The sequence below is a fragment of the Colletotrichum phormii genome (genome assembly GCF_030913505.1).
Source record: "Colletotrichum phormii strain CBS 102054 chromosome Unknown BDP81scaffold_31, whole genome shotgun sequence".
Taxonomy (NCBI): Eukaryota; Fungi; Ascomycota; class Sordariomycetes; order Glomerellales; family Glomerellaceae; genus Colletotrichum; species Colletotrichum phormii.
In genome coordinates this window covers 126,316-145,090 of record NW_026851473.1, presented here as the reverse complement: position 1 = coordinate 145,090, position 18,775 = coordinate 126,316, and the positions used below count along the sequence as shown (strand labels likewise).

Here is an 18,775-nt window from a genome sequence, read left to right as displayed (position 1 = left end):
CTCCAGCATACGGTGGGCCTCCACTATGAGGAGAGCCAATAGTGCTTGTTGGGCTTGTCGGCTTCTGCCTCAGTGTCCGATCGCTCAGGGAAGTGGAAGTCTTGTTCTTCGAGATCATTCTAGTAGACTTGATACCCTCCAAAATCTGGTTCGCTACGGCCATAGACATTCCACAGAAGTCGGGAACAAGGTGTACACATGCCGCGTGTGCCGTGAGACCACATTCTACTCAAAGTCAGCTTTGTCTGCAGGCTATTTGTTACTGTATCCAAACACTTACCCGCACACTTCCTGCAGTTCTTCTTGCCAAATGGTAGGATATAACCGCAGTGGCAGCACCAGTTGGCCGTCATGTTCGAGAAGGCCTGGAATCTGTGGGGGATGCGGTGGTTGATCTTCTCTTCGTCCGGATCCGTTTCGGCGTTGCTCTTGCTGATACATTTGGTGACAACGCTAGAGTAGCATTTAGTGTGGCAAGTGTACTTACAGTCCTCGCACTGCATGCCAGTCGAGTACTTGAGGAAGTCTCCGCATAGAGCGCAACGCATGATGTTGTAGAACTGGTGTTGAACAAACTTGTGTCCGTACATCTCGTGCACCTCCTCCTTGCGTTGACGAACAGCACCCACACGGCCGAGACCTTGCAAGTTGACGGGGCGTCGGGCGTTGTTCTCCTTGAGGAATCCCAAAGACAATTGGATCTGACCCGCAGGCTCAAGATTGAACCAGCCGTCGATAGGCTGCTGAGCGATCGGGGGATTTGCCATACCAGGTTGTCCTTGTTGGCCTTGCTGCCCTCCAACACCAGGAGATGGAGGGGGGCCGCCCATTGACTGCTGCTGCTGTTGAGGGTTCATTGGGAATTGCGCCGGCGGAGCACCCATACGGTCGGCCGACACCCACCCAGAGCTGTTAATCTCTGCTTCGATCCTCTTTCTTCTCATTTCCTCGGCAATGTCGGAGATTCTGACCCAGAGCATGGCAATAGGAATGGCATGCTCGCCAGGCTTATCGTACACGGTAAGTTCGATTTCGTTCGCCTTGTCGACTTCGAGAGTGTGGTATTCGGCTTCCCACTTGTCGGTCCTGGTCACTCGTGTGCGGGCGACGACGTTGTCTTCGACCTTGACGGCGATGAAAGTCTCGGGCCCTCGGCTAAAGCGACTCATGGATGCGTGATCAACGTCCTTGATTTGTCCGACACGAATGGTGAGCTGACCAGAGAGAGGCTTGCGGAGATTAGGCATGTTGATAGAGTCATCTAGGAAATGTTAGTCAGGGGCAATCCAGCAAGCGTTAAAGTTCCAAAACTGACCATCTTGGGCATCGGATGTGTCCATGTCGATGTGCAACTCCTCGTAGCGCTTCATGGCCTGCTTCAATAACAGTATCTTTTGCTTGCTCTCAACTCTTCTAGCGGCAGCATCAGCCTTGCTCTTGCGATCTCCTTCCATGCCGTATAGCTGAACCATCTTCTCGATTCCCTTGAGATACTGCTCCTCCACGTTGAGCTTGAACTGGATCTGCGACAGCATGAGCTGAATACGAGGGCCGAGATATGGGGTATCATATTTGATAAGATCTATAGCAAACAGTTAGCAAATCGGTTCAGTAAAAAGGCTTCGGGGTAATGCGCACCAAGCTTGGTGAAGTTGGGACGCGGCTTAGGGATAGACGAAGAAGGGCCTGGGTTGGCGTAAGGATGGCGGGGAGGCATCAGGTCGGCGTGGCCGCCAATCTGGCTGTACTGAACATTGCCGCCAGATGTTGCGCTCCCGGCACCATATCCGCCACGCTCTGCCCAGGCATTCGCATCTTTGGGAGGAGGAGCGGGCGCATCCTCGACGTCGCCGCTGAGAGGTCTGCCGTCGCCGGAAGGTGATCCGATAGACATGTTGTCCATTCCCCGCCGCATCTGGGCCTCGCGAAGCTTCTCTTCGAAGAACTGCAGGTTTCGACGGCCATCGCGCATCTGGGAGTCGAGTCGTGATCGCACGGCCTCGTTGTTTGTCTGGGCTCTCATAGCATTGGCGGCGTTGAGGAGAGCCTTTTCGCGCTCAATCTTTTTGAGGATATTCTGGATGGCATCTTCGTCGTTCATTGTGACGGTGGGGTTGCGCAACTCCACGCGCGGGACCTATGTGTTGTATTGATGTTGATTTTTTTTTTGGTTGGAGGGGAAAAGAATGAGCTTTGAAGCTACTTTGAAGTCAAGAAAGAGAGGGGAGCGACCGCTGCGTGTGGTAGTGTACGCAGATTCTCTCGCCCGCTCTGTTGTGGTCGCCTCAATGTCGCGCAGGTGGGCGAGGTAGTGGGTGCGAGGTATGAGATAGGTAGGATATGACGCGAGGAGAGAGAGAGGATGACCGGGAGTAGTAGGCAAGTGGAGGTAAGGTCTGGTAGATCAGAGATGGGTACGAAGTCCAGTAGCGAAGTATGCGTATGGATGGATACCGGAGGTTCGGCGCCGGAGTGGCTCGAGGTAGGTTGGCACAGCGGGAGGATCGGTCTGTCGGAACTGTCACGACAGAAGATCGGTGGGTGCAGCCAGCCCTCGAGTCGTGAGGTGTTGTTTTTTCGCAGGTTGGGCAGTTGGTGAAGGATGTCGTCAGTGGGTTTTGGAGCAGGACGGGACGCAAGACGGGAGGGGGGGGGGGGGGGGGTTTCTCGGGAGGGGTCGCTCACTCTCTCTTTCTCTCGCGGCCGCCAGTGCGTAGGCGGGCAGAGTGGAGGTGGGTGAGGAAGGACGAGGAGACGGTGGGCAGTGGGAGAGGGGTACCGGACTCTAAGTATCGCTTTGGTGTAGATCACACAATAGAGGTACTTGGTGAGGAAAGTATCTCCGACCTTCACCTCCAGTCCTGAATCCCCGAGCTGCGGGCTGGCTTGGGCTGCCCGCTCTGCACGGGAAATACCTACTGGGTACGTACCTATTTTGGAGGGGAGGGAGGGGGACGACCTCATTGAGAGTCCTGCCGTGTGCTGAGATGGAGGGGTGTTACGAAAGCACCCGGCACGGACGAGGCAACTCTGTAACTCGATGTGAAGATGGCAGGCGAGCTAAAAACAAGGTCCGATTCAGATGATTATTCCAATTAAGGTACCTACCTACCCTTCATATCCCGTCATTTACTACTGTAATCCTAAGAGTCTGAGAGCACCTAGGCAAGGCCAAAGATCATCAAAAGATATCCGCAATGTTATTTCGACCGCCCTCGGGGGATCCATCGGCGTCTCATCATCCCCATTTCCTCTGATGCCCAACTGTCCAACAAAAGTAGTTGCGGGTGCGCTTACCAGGTTTGTCCCTCTCCCATGCGGGGATTCATGCCCAGTATCCGTAAGGCCAGCACCACCACGGATACCTACATACTGGTACAGCCTAGGTACCTTACCTGCAGCTGCATACAACAATGACCAGCTGCTCTAGGATGGCACAAGTTTGATGTCGTATTCCAGGCGATAAAAAAGGCCGCACTGGCTGGCGAACTCACTTGCAACTTGCAAGGCAGGGCAGGGCAGATGGGCGCATAGGGCAGCAAGCTCAGCTAGGCTCTCCCATTTCATCTACACACCGGTCGCCTTTCATCAGTCCTATCTCAGGCATATCAGCCACCATTGCCGCCTGCCTTCGTCGTCCTGTACATCTCGGTATCACCAGCCAAATAATTGGCGGGCAGTGAAACGATTCAACAACTTGTGGCGGCGCCCTGCAGATTCATAGAGGGGTAGGCACATAGGGAAAGGACTGGAAGAAAAGAAGGGAAGCGACCTGAGAAAAAGTCCTGGATCGGACGTGGGGCTCCCAAGGCTTTCCTAGGACTTTTTCCCCTACCGTACTGTTTCACCGTGGTGAAGATTCATTTCTGCTCTGCGCCAATCAATTTGCATTCCCGGGTTCACTGACGGGAGGAGCCCCGGAGACGTCAGGACCTGCCGACCTAGGCAGGCTGGACTCGCTCTTGTCACTTTGTTCCTCGCCCAAGCTGAGGATACAATGGACATTGTACCTTTGTACATGGTCCAAACAAGAGTCACCGGTGACTGGACGGGAGAGCTTCAGCAATTCCACTCTGTCCACCCACACAGTGGCCCTCTCATCACACCTCACCTCACTCTCTCCAGACTTTACAAAGTCCATTTCTCACACCAATACATAGTAGAGATGATAGAACAGCACAAACAGTCACTCGGGCACCCAGCTAGACACTTCACTGTGTAGCAGTATTACTCACATCATTCCCCTAGATATCTACCGGGTCACTCATCTTTAGGTATATGCTAAGGTACTGTACGACATTGTACAAAGCATAGGTACTCTGTACGGGTACAGACACACAGAGTATCACCATCTCCAAGTCTCGGGGAGTTTATCGGCCCAGTTTTCCCAATACGGCCCATCCTCGCAGTCGCCGGCTTGCAGCAGCTGCATCATCGCCCGATCCCCATCACGTCCACCACGCACAAATCACACTTCACATACACGCTGCCCGTCACCTCGCAATGATCTGATGATGCAGCCCTAGGTTTCCCGTCTTCCGTCTCTACGTCTAGCCCTGCTCTAGTCCCTCTTTTTCTCATCCTATGGACCTACAGTATGTAATGTGGGACACACCTCCCCAAGTTCACGCTGACTACTCCGTGCAGAGTACTCACTACCTACCTACCTTACTCACCTACTGTCTGTCATTCACTGGCTTCTAAAAGCCGGTAATCCCTTAAATGATACCGAGCACATGCTAATATTTCAAACCCTCCGGGATCCAACAATCACATCCACACTTTGATTCTACACGAGAAATACCCGTCATGCTCTCATCCACCACCAACGACGTCTTAAGCATATGACAGATCCCACAATCCAGGAGGCCGCCTCGCCAACGTCATCGCCACAGGGACTCTAAGTACACCACCGCCCACCTCGTGATGGGGGTTCTAATCGCCGGCCGACTTAGCCTCCCGGCTGACACCTCTGCCGAACAGGTCTCACCAAAATGCCCCCCCCCCCCCCCCCGCCACCACACAGCTGCCGGCCGGCCTTTCCGGCCCAACGCCGCGCCACACCGACGGCCAAGTCCTCAGCCCTCTCCTCCAGTCACTAACACCGCAAAACCTCCCCCAGATTCCACACACACACACTATCTCTCACCCACACCTCCGCTGAACATTGATAAATAATCAAACACGCGGGTCCCCTCTCTTGAATACGAACTGACAGCACTTGAGCTACCTCTTCGGGACGGGGAAATTGTGGATAGCTAGTCCATCAACCCCGAATTCGGGTCACCGCCCATTGTACTCCGCCCACGACAGTCTTCTCGACTCCCGTCCCGTCGTTCTCGTCCCAATCACAAACAAGATCAACGGAAATGCCATACCACGGCTCATCATGTCATCTGTAACGTGTACCTGAAACAAAACCTACCAACCCAACCAAGCAGCTCACTCACTGCCAACCACCACACATGGCCCAGCTGAACCAAGCATACCGCAAATGCATACCCGAGAGATTAATACCACTTACAGACCTACGCAGATAGCAGACAAGGACCACTATGGTTTATCCGAAAGGTGGGAGAGACACGTAATTCCAGCCCGCCAACTTCGAGGGCTCGACGTCGCGGAACCGTTTCGACCCACCCTCGCTCCGCGGCCGCCGTCCAAGGTGGTCCCCTTCCCAACCCACCCGGTCCGCGTCATGCCCAGGCAATCCTCCCGAGGTGGGATGTGGTAAGTTAGTCTGTCACTATGGCTGGATCTCTATCCCAACCTCGGATCAACAATGGTGTGGAAAGTTGCGGCTCAAGCCGATCAACTTCCTTCACTCATGCACTCTGTCATCCCTATTTTTTGATCATCGAGATGCGATGAAGCCGATCACGAACCGCTCGGACTTGCCATCGCATCGGTACTTGGGGATTTTTGCAATGCCTTCCACGGTCCAACTCTCACCGGGCCACTTCCCGGTCAGATTCCATTGGTCCGTGTGTTGCTGGCAGATGTCCATGTTCTGGTCTGATGTTGCTCGAAAAGACATAGAACCTTAGCGTAACGGGGCAGGTGAAGCGTACAAAATGCTGTTGAGCTCATGCAGACAGACGCGGCACTTACATATTGGACGCCTGAGATGGGATGAAATGGAATATGTCGACGTCAATGACTACTCGTGCTTACACGAGGCCGGTGCTTTGGTCTCGTTTCTACGATGTTTGGCACAAGTGTCGTGAGGTAGTTCTTGCAGACGGAGTCGTTAATGTCGAATTTGATTATATATTCTTTTTCAGATATGGAGGTGTTAGTGATAATCTACTACATAAGATAATCACCCAAACCTCCCAGGTAGTAGTTCTTCACGTAACGAGTTGTTTCGTATAATGATATCACGCCAACTTTTGTCTTCGCCGATAAGACATTGTCATTGGACCCAGATACCACCGAATGCAGACCCTGCTTGAACTGAAAGAAAAGCACTTGATAGACCAGTGCCTTGCCAACAGTGAACCCTTCTTTGCCTCAAGCTGCTTGCACTCGAGAGTGCCCTCTGGCAATTGACCCCGGATTTGACGAGAAGGATGACTCTCGGTCGCGATAGTCTACTGACAACGTTTCTTGCGACGCCCCTCAAGATTGACATTATGGAATAGGTAGGCAAGTCGCCGTTACACTAAACATACAGAGACATCGCGATATACCGAGGCTCAAATCACGTAGGCGACGCAACTTCACAATGAAACGCTGAAGACTTTTCACATGTGATTTCAAATAGCATCTAACGAGTCATCATTCGCGAGGCCATACGCCCCAACACCGAATCGTGTCGCTTTTACTATCAAAAGACTCCATCTACTAACCTACACGACTCCCGTAAAATCAAAGCTTTGCAACCTGACTACTTTCCTTCTTCTTCAACATCATTCGAACTCAAGCAGACACCACCTCTCTATGCGGTATACTCCTTCTGCAACAACTTGGCAATAGTGTTGAGCTGGATATTGCTCGTGCCCTCGTAAATAGCACCAATCTTGCTATCACGCCAAAACTTCTCGGCGGGCCCGTCGCGGACGAAACCCATGCCGCCCATCCACTCGATCGCCAGACCGCTCACGCGGCCGGCGACCTGGCTGGCGTACAACTTGGCCATGGCGGCGTCCATGACAAAGTTCTCGCCCGCCTCCTTCTTGCGCGCCGCGTTGTAGACCAGCGCGCGGGCGGCGGCGATCTCGGTGTAGGACTGGGCGATCTGGTGCTGCATGCCCTGGAACTCGCCGACGAGCTGGCCGAATTGCTTGCGGTCGTTCCAGACGTATCTTCAAAAGTGGTTAGTTTGAGAAGAAGATTCAGTCAGGGGGTAAGAAAGGGGCAGTCTTACCTGACGGCGTTCTCCCAGGAGCCGAGAGCGAGACCAGTCATCTGGGCCGCAATACCGATACGTCCCTCGTTCAAGAGACCAATGGCGTACTTGTAACCCGCGCCCTCCTCGCCGAGGAGGTTCTCCTTGGGGATCTCGACATCGTCAAAGTTGATTACGCACGTGCTGCTGGCCTTGATACCCAGCTTCTTCTCCTTCTTGGCGATAGAGAACCCCTTGGTGTCCTTCTCGACGATGAACGCCGTGATACCCTTGTACCCCTTGGACGGGTCCAAGTTTGCAAACACGATAAAGAAGTCAGCCTCCTTGGAGTTGGTAATCCACATCTTGGAACCGCTAATCTTGTACCCGCTCTCCGTCTTGGTCGCCTTGGTCGCCAGCGCAAACGCATCAGAACCACTAACAGGCTCGCTCAGACAGAAACTGCCGACGGTGCTGGTGGCCAGCTTGGGAAGGAAGCGCTTCTTGAGCTGGCTGCTGCCCCACTTGATAATGGCCGTGTTGACGAGGGTGTTGTGCACATCCACAAGCACGCTGACGCTGGGGTCGACGCGCGCGAGCTCCTCGATGCCGATGATGGCGCTCGTGAAGTTCATGCCCGCGCCGCCGTACTCCTCGGGGATCTCGACGCCCATGAGGCCCTGCTCAAAGAGCTGCTCCACGATGGCCGGATCCATGTTCTCCGCCTCGTCCATCTCGCGCACCTTGGGGGCGATCACCTCGTTGGCGAACTTGCTCACCGCCTCCTGCATCGCGGCCTCGACCTCGGAGAGGTGGGTGATGGGCGTCGGGGGGATGTCGGCGATGTCGAAGTGGTCGGCATTGCGGCGGCGCTGGGTGGTGGAAAGGGGTCTTGCGGTCCTGGAGGAGGGAATGGTTAGTGTTGTTCAGTACAGACTGGGCAAGGTGAAGACGTACTGCTGGAGTGGCGAGAGCGCTCTGCCCGGTGTGTAAGTCCTCACCCTCGCGAGAGCAGCAACACCGCGGCTTCCCCTCAAAGCAGGGCGAACGGCCCTAGCAATCGACGACATGGTATAGGATATGATGTGTATATAGCCTCGAGATCACTCAAGAAAATCGGCAAAAGCAAGAGACAACAAGGCAAGAAGAAACTCCGAATGTGCGGGAGGATCTGGGGATCGTGGGAACTCCTCGGCTACTTATGGTCTCCCTCGGCCGTGCGGTGCTAGCTAACTGAGAGGCAAGACGCCCGGACGGAAACGGTCAATTGGCGTTGAACGGTTTCCCGAAATGAAGTGTGAGATGATAAGGTGAGATTAATCGTAGACGGAGAGCAAGTCAGGAGTATGTGGAAGGTAGGCAGGCCACACGAAATAAGTCAAAGATGCGGTGCGTCCTAGACCGTGAACCTCAAAGCCATTCGAAGCCACGGTACCTGGCGGCTGGCGAACAGACACAGCGCCCGCTTCAGCCGAGGATATCCATCCCGCAGCGGGGGGGACACTGGGGGGGCCCAACACTGTCCCAGAGTCCCCAGTTTTGCTCCAAGTCTGGGGGAAAGCCGACGGCTTAGCACCCAGACGGGCGAACAAGCCAGGGGGGTTCCGAGTTGGACGGTGACACAGTGACGCTAAAGTCGCTTACGTCAGGACCTGAATTCTTGCAACGGGCATGTGATGCACCTCTAAAGCCGCCCAGTGCGAGGATACCTAAGCCGATGCCGTCCGTGGTCCGAGTGCAAGGTCGGAAGTGGGTCCGGGGGACGGAAGGGCTCCTCTGGCCTGAGGCGCCGATAATCGTTCAACCCCTTGCGATAGCCAATTGACTTAGGTAAGCAAAAAATCCAGCTCCAGGGATTCGAATGCACGTAAGGTGCTTTCGCGACGATAGCTACCAGATCGTGACGACAGCAATTGGACGCCGACCACTCTCGACACCCAGTTGCCCGACATGGCCAGCACACTCCTCAGATCCCTCTTCGCCCCGGCGATGAGGCCAGCGACATTCCCTCGCGCCGCCTCCATCCTCACACCGACAGCCACCATCACCACCCCCCTGATCCGATCCTTCTCCTCGACGCCTGTACAAAATGCCACCATCATGCAGGTCCTGAGAGTTCGTCCCTCCCCTTCCCTCCCTACACGATACCCTCACTAACTCTCTCAACTTCACAGGGCTGCCACAAGAAGGGAAAGCGCGCCCGTCACGCCGTCTCCCCCGCCCTGTCCGAGATCAACGCTCCCGCCCTCAAGGGCGTCTGCCTCAAAGTCGGCATCACCCGTCCCAAGAAGCCCAACTCCGGCCAGCGCAAGACCGCTCGTGTACGCCTTTCCAACGGCCGCCACGTTACCGCCTACGTCCCCGGCGAGGGCCACAACATCCAGCAACACAGCGTCGTTCTCGTCCGCGGAGGCCGCAGTCAGGATTGTCCCGGTGTGCGGTACCATCTCGTCCGTGGCGCCCTTGATCTCGGAGGTGTGGCCAACCGTGCTACGTCCCGGTCCAAGTACGGCACGATGAAGCCCAAGAAGGCTACTGTTTCTTAAGTTGGAGGAAGATATGGGCGGTAGGGGCTGGGATGGGGGGTGGGGAGGGGGGCTGTGGAAGGGATTAAGAGCGGGAGGCAGTTTTGCCTTGCTGTGTGGTGTACGACTATTAGACACCCATGAGATATATCAAAGACGTGTACTATTACAATGTACAAAATACCAAAAGAGATTTCACAATGTTCAAACAGGGGTTTGAAAAAAAAAATTGAAGTTAAAGCTGGACGAACACCAGACGGACCCTTCCATTTGCCTATATCTATACAGCAAAAAACGTGTCCAAGTCTTACAGAACATTTTACGCCACTCCACAGTTGGTACCCATGTGCCTAACCAGTGCCTCTCATCGATGTAAGTAAACTCAATTGGCGGCCTTACCCAAGGCCAGTTCTGGAATTTGTTGTTACATGCCACTCTTTTATCACGCCCCTGATTTGCTCTAGTCCTGCTGGTTTTCGTAACCCTCGGGCTTGTCCAAACCGTTGATCTCGAAGTAGCGGCTCGTGCCTGTCTCGCTGTTAGTGATGTTTGTGGAAAGTTCGTCAACCAGTCCAACTTACAAGAGTAGCCCTTCCAGTCAAAGTTGTCCTTGGGGTTGCAGTGGCAGCGTCTGTCGAGACGAACCTTCTCGCCCGTGGGGCAATGGGTGAAGGGAACGTGGTAGTAGGCGATATCGTTGAAGAAGTGAATCTGGTCCTTCGGCAGCATGAGACCGGCGGCGATGGAGTGCACAGGCGCGTCGCCCCAACGCTCGTAGAAGAAACCACCATCCTGGTCGAGGGACTCGAAGTAGTCGATGTAGGCCTTGGAGCGGAGCCAGTTGAGGTCACCAACTTCAAAGTTGGACCACTAGTTTCGGTCAGTAATGTCTCTGGTAAACGTCTATTCGTCGGTCAACTTACGAAATGGCAGTGGTTGTAAGAGTCACCACCGTCGTCACTGAGGAAGCCCATAGAGTTGCCCTCGGCAATGTGCTCGGGGTGGTTCTTGATGAACTTCTTGGTGCTGTCCCACAGAGTAGGGATGGTCTCGACGTACTCGTACAAGCTCAGAACGAAGCTGTACTTCTTGTTGTTCTCCTTCATGAAGCGGAACGGATCGTAGTGGATATCGCAGAAGAGCTCAATGGAGGGCTCAACACGCCAGTAGTAGTCGTAGTTCATCATGGCAGGCTGGCGGAAGAAGAAACCCGACTCGAAGCGGCACATGTGGCGGTAGCTCACAGAGTCGCCGTAGATGATCTTGCGCTGGGCCATGTCCTCACGGACCTTGCGGGCCTTCTCCTGGTCAATGTGCTCGGGGAAAGACCAGTGCTCCTTGGGGATTTCGCCGTAGTGAGTCTTGCCGGAAACAAGGGAGGTAGTGACCTTCTTGAAAGTGGCATCGAAGGGCTTGTCGTTCAGGAAGACCCAGTCGTAGTTGTAGCGGCGGTTGAATCGGTCCTCAACCTGACGGATGGAGCGGGCAATGTCCCAGATATCGGAGTTGCGAGCGAGAGTGACGAAGGTGGCATTCATGCGCGGGCCGGATGCAATGCCAGAGAGCTCATCCCAGCCGGGCTCGTTCGGGGTCATGGCCATGGGCCAGTCCTTGGGGTTGTATGCCTCGCCGACCTTGGGGCCCTTGGCTTCGGATTGAGCGGGCTGCTTGAGCTTCTCGGCCTCCTTGTTCTCGCCTTGCTGCTGCTGCTGGCCGCCGGCTGGAGCACCGCCAGGTTTGCTGAAAGAGCCATCCTGAAGCCTTACGCCCTCGTAGCTGGAGTGGGAAATGAAGTAGAAAACGGCGAGGCCCTGCACGAGAAGTAGATGTAAGCACGGGATCATGAAGCTCCGTTGTCGCATAAATCACGGAAATATCGTCGAGATGCGAAAGGCATCGTGCCGTCTAGGGATTAGAGCTGACTGCGCTCGCGCAGACTGGTAGCTGGTAATCAACTTACGAAGAAGGCGAAAAGAATGTATCGCACATAGCGTGCTGAGCCTGTCGCCATCTTGACCGAAGTATTCAGGCCTTTGATGGAAGCCCGGGTCGGGTTGAAATGGTTGAAGTAAAATGGAAAAGTAAGAGAAATCCCGTTCTTCCCCCGAGATGAACAAGGGCAACTGGGAAAGGGAGGAGGAAAAAAAAAAAAAAGAGAGGTGCACAGGAAGGGATACGTATTCGTACGAGTCGACGGGAGAGAGGCGGATGGCTTCTCAGGAAAATGTTCAGAGGAGCTGGAGTAACAGGAGCGCGCTAGCAGCCAAAGCAACCCACTGGTTCTGGGGGACCTGAAGGACTCTCACAGGGTTAGGGGGTACGAATGCAGCGTACGCGGTGCGTCCACCCCGAGAAAAGGGAGCGCTAGCAGGAAGTACCGCGACGTGGAATAAAGGGGGTGGGGCGACGACTTGGCCTGAACCCAGGAGGTTCGCAACTCAAAAAGAGCAGTCAGCAGGAGACAAGTATCTCTACGCAGAAATATGTATTGACATCTACTTCCGCTGGCCAGCTCTAGGTATCGCCCACTTCTCAGGATTGAGATTGATGGAAGCAGACCTGAACTCAACAGCTGCATTCGCCCATATTTTCTGTACATGAGCCCCATGCAGAAGCGAAGAGGTACAATTACGTGCGAAAGTCGATAATTATATCTCTTCTCGAGCAACTGTGAAAACCGACATGCAAAGGAACAGTTCAACGAAAGCAGGGAGAAGTCGAATACCTACGGAGTATCCGTACGAATACAGAATATCACGGATACAGAAAGGCTGGCGACTGACAGGTCCAGAGTAAGGTACACGAGACATGGATTCTGGGCATGGCATGCTTCTAACAACTAAGTATCCTCCACGTACCTCTCTTCGCCGCAGAGGGCTGCCGCGTACCCGTTCCCAACTCTTGGGCTTCCGTTCTCCATATGATCGGGGACAGGGAACGTGGCCACTGTGAGAATCTGTTGCAGCGGCCTCCCGTCAGCCCTGGGACTCTGGTAGACGGGACCGTACGGAGTAGACCAGGGGTTCAGAGGTGAGCAGGAGCTTTCCCTTCGATTTGGAAGCTGGCTGGCATCAGCTGGAACCCCATTTAGCACTGGCCGAGCGACCCAATGGACGGGAAATCTCTCCGTGTGCCACCCAAGTTCACCCTGCCATTCGACGGGGTCGAGCCGTGATGGTAGACTCAGGGACGTTACCATGTGCACCCAGTCTGGAGCTGGTAGTGCTTGCACACATGGTTTCTCCCCCAGAACAGATAATCTTCATGTCTGAAACTCACTGCCATCCCTTCTGCCCTGCGTCACAGAGCTTCTCAGCTCCCTGCACTTTCTTCTGCAATGGACATGTACACATCTCCATTTTGATTGCCCCTGGCAGATCTAGCGGCCTCGTGTAGATTAGCTAGGTACGTTGAGCCCAAGGTCTTGATAAGTTGCCATGTTTTATTGATCTCCAGATTCCACACAATGATGGACCTGCTAATACCGTACGAGTCGCGATTCTTCTTGCAGCCACAGCAGCCCAGGAGAAAAGTACCTCATGCTCAACAATAAGGTAGTGTCAGACCGTGGAATTCTCACCTGGCTCTTGGCGACTTTCTCAGCATCGAATCAGTGCAACACATTTCGATAACGCCAAATTGGCTCTCTTGCTACGTAGTAGGCTCGTGTGGCTTCCGTGCCTTTAGCTGCTTGCCGCTCGTATCCCGCCCGGTGCCGTGCAACTGATCGCCGGGCCATTTACCCCCAAAGCTCGAGCCGAGAGCTCAGCTCAACTACTGCAACCGACTCTACATCTGCAAACGACAACATGGTAACACTTTATTCAGTTGTCAACATGTGCTCGCGTTCGGGTTTGCTCTTTGCACATGAAAACATTCACACAAGCAGCCCATGCGACTGGCTGATCTTCTTCAAGAGACTTACGATCATCCCGAGAGGTACATGATGCACCGTTGACAGCGGACTGTCCGAAAGATCAGAACACCACACGCAGGGCACAGAGCACTGTGCTGGTCGTGCTCATACCTTACTTATGCCCGCAGCGTCAAATCTGTAACCAGGTGCCTTATTTGGTACATGGAGCATTCCGAAGAGACAGCCAGCCTACATGTTCGGTCGTCTATTCTAGTCGGGTGGTCCGGAATCACCAAACGGGATGAACCTGTCAAAATGTCGCTTCCTCGTGCTTGATTGGGTGCTTGGTAGGCGGGCAGCACCGGCTAGGTGATAGATTCCTGTCTGGCATCATAAGTGCATTACGTTCCAACTGGTTCTGACCGATATTGCTCAGCGATGCGAGCTTGACAAGTGTGTGTAATCCCCCATGATCTCTTACTGATGATTGATGCCTGGATCAAGGGAGGTCAGTCGACAGCACAGTGGTGTACAAGAGTCGATACAAAGTCAAGGTGTTCCATGGCATCGGTCAATAGCATGAGCCTCCTTCCCTCACAAAGGTGGTAGTGAAGATTAATAATGATGGTTTGAGACTCTGCTCTTCTGCCAACACTCAAGTGAATGTTAATCAAACATTGAGCTGCATATGAATACCTAGATTGTCGATCAGACTAGGATAAGCGAATGGCTTAGAAGATGTTGAAGGAAGCCTCAGAATGCAAACAAACTTTGGACATTAATTCTGAATTTATCAAAATGAATTTAGTTAAAAGTCATACGGAATTTCCCACAGTATCAAAACGTCAACATCGTCATGAACGAAACAAAGCGAGTGGTAAGTATTGAACCCAGGCAAATACTGTAAACAGGATGCTTCAAGGCAGCATCTTGGACAAGGCTGGAGACATTCCCAGTTTTCAGTCCATGTATATCTCATCTTCTCATAATTGGACTTTGGTGGATTAGATACCGTTGAATCTGCCATACGAGTGCCAGTATAGACTGTAGTTATATCACCTATGTTAACAAACAGGGTGCAATTGATGATGGGTGTCACCCATCAAGATCCCTGATCAGGACCCCTCCATCCACATTGGGCGAACAAATAATACAGGCCACAATGACGAGAGGGGCTATCCCCAGGCCATCCCAAGCAGCCGGCGTATGACTAACATCCCACGTGACTGGAGTCCTAGCAGCTCAGCTGTCCAAGCTTGCTCATTGGCTCGGAGTAAGCCATGTAGTGGGGTCCCCAAGGCTCTCGAGCCTCAATTCCTCACCATGGATGCGAATGGTGCATCACCACTCTGGCCATCGCAACCTAACCCCAGCGACGCGACTCTTTTTGCTTCCTTTTACGCTCCGAATCGCACCTGGTGCATTGTGTTCAACATTGTGCCTTGGTGAATATCTTGTCTCTGGATGTCAATTCACTGAGCAGATCCGGCCATAGCACCCCTGTTTATGCCTTGTCGCTTTGCTCTCGGTTTTGGAATTTGTCTTTGACGACATCATGATAGTTTTGGGAGCTGCTACACCTAAATCCACAGATCTCTCATTCTCTTAGTGGTAAGTCGCACAACTTCTCTTGCCTTCAGTCTTGTTCTAGATTCTCGAGAGCCTACTTGCCACGGCGTTTGTCTCTTTCCCCATTGTCTTCATAGTGGCAGCTGCAACCCCTGCCTGAACTCGTCAAGGCGAGAGAGATGCCGGGCAGCTTCCTTGCCACAACAGTTTAGCCATAATGATCCCACGAAGCGGGGGGGGGACCACTTGCTCCTGCCCTTCTTGGGCTTTTCAGACCCATCTTGGTCTCTGGACTTCTTCTTCCTTCCCTCAACCTACGATCTCCAACATCTCTTCCTCAGCATCTATTTGCCTCACTTCGTCAGAAACCCAAACCCGATGCTGACCACGACCTAGTATACAGCTATTTCTCTTATTTGAAACGAAGACGGACTAGTTGTTCAACATGTCTTTTTTCGGTTTCGACCCGACACGCCCTGCTAGCCACAACACGGCGGCACCAGGCTTCTCGCAGACCCACGATCCTTTCGCCGGCCTTTCTCGCGGCGATGCCGAGGACGACGACGCTGTCGAGTTCGACGATACGTACGATGGACTAGGCGACCAACTCGAGGAGAGCGGTGATGCTTTCAACGATGACACGTTCGGAGGCGGTGGCCCGGCTACCATCTCGAATGCTTCTGTTGGAAAGGACTTCGACTTCTTTGGCCAAACTGCAAAGGTGTCTGACGCCATCGAGGAGGAGCAGGTCCGCTACAGCCGTCAAGTTCCAGCCGCCAAGCCTGCTCCCGCACCTGTGCCCGTCCAGCAGCATTACCAGCAGGCCCAGCCTCCGCAGCAATACTACTATCCTCAGAGTCAGCAGGCCCCCAGACCTGTTCGCACTGGCTATGAGAAGTACAAGGATGCGGAACCCATTCCCGACTTACACGTCGATGCGTCGCTCTGGGGCATGCCTTCAAAGAAGAATGCTATTCCAGAGCCTTCCCCGAAGCCGCAGGCTATCCCGTCCGCCAGCAGGAAGGTCATGAGTCTGGAGGAGGTGGAGAAGGCAATGCGAGAGCAAGCCACCCAACGAACCCCTCAGCCAGCCTTCTCGGAATCTGCGCCGCCCGCTCAGGGCTACCCCGGCCCTGAGTACGGCTACAGACGACCCGAACCTACCCAACAGCAGTCCTTCCAGGGCGCCGAACATCACCAGCAGCGTGGTGGTCAGCCTCACCAGCATCCTGGCCATGGACATCCCGTACAGATTCTGCAGAGACCTCAGTCCATCACCTCCAAGCCGACCCCGCCCATTCAAGGCACTCCCAGCCCGCTCGCTCAGCCTCCTCACTCCCAAGCCCCGCCTTCGCAGCCGACTCAGATTCTCCAGAACCCGAACAGACTCTCAGGCGACGCCGCGCGGCTTGGCGCTCATGGCCCTCAAGCTCATCACCAGGCCCATGGACACCAAGGACACCGTTCGCAAGGCTCTATGGGACGTGTTCCGTCCGCCAATCAGCAGCAGCAACAGCAGCAACAGCAACAGCAGCAACAGCAGCAACAGCAACAGCATCTTGCACATCTGTCGGAGGACGAAAAGGCCGCCTACCTTGACCAAGAAACCAAACGTGCTAAGCGCAATCACAAGATTTGGCTCCTGTCTAAGGATAACGGCCTTATGACACCCCAAGACAAGAACTTCGTTACACGTATTCAGCTGCAGCAACTCGTCTCGGCCACTGGAAACCCTATCGACAATACCAACGATGATTCTTTGACTGAGGACTTCTACTACCAGGTTCTGAGCCAGATCCGTGGCGGCCAACGTCAGAACCCGAACCAGCCGTTGAATAACTTTGCTCAAACCTACCTCTTTCAGACCGGCAGTCGCCAGGGCAACATGAGAAGACAAGGACGGGCAGCAGAGAACCATGTTCAGCGAATGGAGCAGCAAGTTCAACGTGCTGTCGAGGCTGCCAAGAACAAGCCCAAGAATCCACAGCTGGTCATCGCTGGCAGTCTTGGAAAGATCTCTTTCAGCAATGCCAAGACGCCTAAGCCCCTCCTCAACATCAAGCGAACTGACAGCAGTGGAGATGCCAACCGTCCTGGCAACGGCAAGCGTCATGGTGAGTCGAACAACCTGGATCGCAAGGCCATCTTGCGAAACATTGAGAAGGTCTACAACACCATCATGAAGATGGAAGATCACGCCCGCTTCATTCCCCCTCCGCCTACAAATGGAAACGACGAAGAGTTCCTTGCTAAGCATCAGGAATGGTTGGAGACGGCCCAAGGCTACAATGCTCAGCTTTGGAACGATCTTAAGGTCCATGAGCCTATTGGCGCCACCACCCTCCACCCCTTCATTGCGTTCCTATCCTTCCCCAAGGGCAAGAAGGCCATTCCCCGCGTGTTCCGCCACATCAGCTTCGAGCAGCGCACCACGATTCTGACCATGATCATCATCCACCTGGACCAGCTCGATGTGGTCTATGGAGCTCAGACTACCGACGGCGAGGTCAGCCTCAATGCTGCTATGCGTGAGAGCATTGAGCTCTTCTCCGCAGCTGTCATGCCGAGCCTGTTTGCCTACTTTAACGAGACGGAACTGGACATCGTGACGGGTGTGCTTGGTCTTATTAGCACCAAGTTGAATATTGATCTCATTGCCAAGACTCGCGTGGGCTGCTCCATGCTGACTCTCATCCTGAGTCGAGCCGAACTTTTGAAGCAAGGTGGCGGAGGTAGCCCTCAGCTGTGGGCTGAGTGGTAAGTCAAGAAACATCCAGTCAGCACTCACATGTACTAACAATGCCACAGGGAGCAAACCTTCAACATGTTCTTCAACAAGCTCGAGCCTACTCTCCATCACATCTTCCCCGGTAGCGTCAATACCGGAGAAGACGTTGTGGTTTGGCAGCTCCTCGCTGCGGTTGGTGTCAGCGCCAACCCTGAACAGCAGCAACGCCTGGTCCTTGCCGTCAAGGACCGCGTCCTCGACACCGTCGCGCACGCAAAGACACTCCCAGGCGCCATGGCAACTACTCGGTTGGCCACTGTCAACCTTTTCATGCACTCCATTGGTTTGGATGTCGAATTGCTTCAGTAAGGGAATGTATGAGTGAAAGAGAACGTGCGATCGCGGCGTTGATTGCGCCTTTCGCGGCTTGAGACGCATTACAATTAACTGAAGAAACGCGTTGGGATGCTTGGGATATAAAGGATCTTTCGACGCATGGCCCGTGATTTTTTGAGGGCTTTGGGGCCGCTTCCGAGCTGTGGTACTGGGACTGCAGTTTGATTGAGACTTCAACATGCGAAGATGGCTTGTCCTATGGCAATATGCACAAACATATCTTGTGTACATTACGCACACGACTCTTATGAGATGGCGTCGCCATATTAGTATCAGGGGTGCGTTGCGTCTTGCTAGTTAGAGCAAAAAGAAAATCTGCATTTAAAGTTTAAGCAAACATCTGGTCTTCTCTGAGTGACCCCTTTTCTATA

General features: G+C 53.8%; 5 protein-coding genes across 5 annotated transcripts; 2 read left to right on the top strand and 3 right to left on the bottom strand.

Annotated features, from left to right (window-relative positions):
- Positions 1 to 6,733: 6,733 nt before the first annotated feature.
- BDP81DRAFT_359677 (acyl-CoA dehydrogenase) lies at positions 6,734 to 8,848 on the bottom strand. The gene is made up of 3 exons (XM_060586384.1): positions 8,288 to 8,848; positions 7,370 to 8,230; positions 6,734 to 7,307 (listed from the first exon to the last, which is right to left on the bottom strand). The coding sequence occupies exons 1-3, from the start codon at positions 8,398 to 8,400 to the stop codon at positions 6,941 to 6,943; spliced, it is 1,341 nt and encodes a 446-aa protein (XP_060439052.1). The 5' UTR covers positions 8,401 to 8,848; the 3' UTR covers positions 6,734 to 6,940.
- Positions 8,849 to 9,280: 432 nt separating this feature from the next.
- BDP81DRAFT_332917 (ribosomal protein S12) lies at positions 9,281 to 9,876 on the top strand (the record flags this gene model as incomplete). The annotated part of the gene is made up of 2 exons (XM_060585628.1): positions 9,281 to 9,445; positions 9,505 to 9,876. The coding sequence occupies 2 exons, from the start codon at positions 9,281 to 9,283 to the stop codon at positions 9,874 to 9,876; spliced, it is 537 nt and encodes a 178-aa protein (XP_060439051.1).
- Positions 9,877 to 9,937: 61 nt separating this feature from the next.
- On the bottom strand, positions 9,938 to 12,087 carry BDP81DRAFT_410883 (glycolipid 2-alpha-mannosyltransferase). Its single transcript, XM_060589138.1, has 4 exons — positions 11,816 to 12,087; positions 10,779 to 11,666; positions 10,437 to 10,725; positions 9,938 to 10,383 (listed from the first exon to the last, which is right to left on the bottom strand). The coding sequence occupies exons 1-4, from the start codon at positions 11,864 to 11,866 to the stop codon at positions 10,316 to 10,318; spliced, it is 1,296 nt and encodes a 431-aa protein (XP_060439050.1). The 5' UTR covers positions 11,867 to 12,087; the 3' UTR covers positions 9,938 to 10,315.
- Positions 12,088 to 14,357: 2,270 nt separating this feature from the next.
- BDP81DRAFT_440116 (uncharacterized protein) lies at positions 14,358 to 14,732 on the bottom strand. The gene has a single exon (XM_060591470.1). The coding sequence runs from the start codon at positions 14,688 to 14,690 to the stop codon at positions 14,520 to 14,522; it is 171 nt and encodes a 56-aa protein (XP_060439049.1). The 5' UTR covers positions 14,691 to 14,732; the 3' UTR covers positions 14,358 to 14,519.
- Positions 14,733 to 15,725: 993 nt separating this feature from the next.
- On the top strand, positions 15,726 to 18,377 carry BDP81DRAFT_465558 (topoisomerase II-associated protein PAT1; the record flags this gene model as incomplete). The annotated part of the gene is made up of 2 exons (XM_060594292.1): positions 15,726 to 18,037; positions 18,089 to 18,377. The coding sequence occupies 2 exons, from the start codon at positions 15,726 to 15,728 to the stop codon at positions 18,375 to 18,377; spliced, it is 2,601 nt and encodes an 866-aa protein (XP_060439048.1).
- Between the last annotated feature and the right edge of the window lie 398 nt (positions 18,378 to 18,775).

Bases quoted from the DNA above. Each gene is read 5' to 3' on its own strand.
- BDP81DRAFT_359677 (XM_060586384.1), bottom strand. From the start codon at position 8,400: ATGTCGTCGATTGCTAGGGCCGTTCGCCCTGCTTTGAGGGGAAGCCGC. The intron at 8,231-8,287 runs GTACGTCTTCAC...TCCCTCCTCCAG, and splicing joins GCGCTCTCGCCACTCCAGCA to GACCGCAAGACCCCTTTCCA. The intron at 7,308-7,369 runs GTAAGACTGCCC...CCACTTTTGAAG, and splicing joins TCCTGGGAGAACGCCGTCAG to ATACGTCTGGAACGACCGCA.
- BDP81DRAFT_410883 (XM_060589138.1), bottom strand. From the start codon at position 11,866: ATGGCGACAGGCTCAGCACGCTATGTGCGATACATTCTTTTCGCCTTC. The intron at 10,726-10,778 runs GTAAGTTGACCG...GACCGAAACTAG, and splicing joins CTTACAACCACTGCCATTTC to TGGTCCAACTTTGAAGTTGG. The intron at 10,384-10,436 runs GTAAGTTGGACT...ACAGCGAGACAG, and splicing joins TGACTGGAAGGGCTACTCTT to GCACGAGCCGCTACTTCGAG.
- BDP81DRAFT_440116 (XM_060591470.1), bottom strand. From the start codon at position 14,690: ATGAGATATACATGGACTGAAAACTGGGAATGTCTCCAGCCTTGTCCA.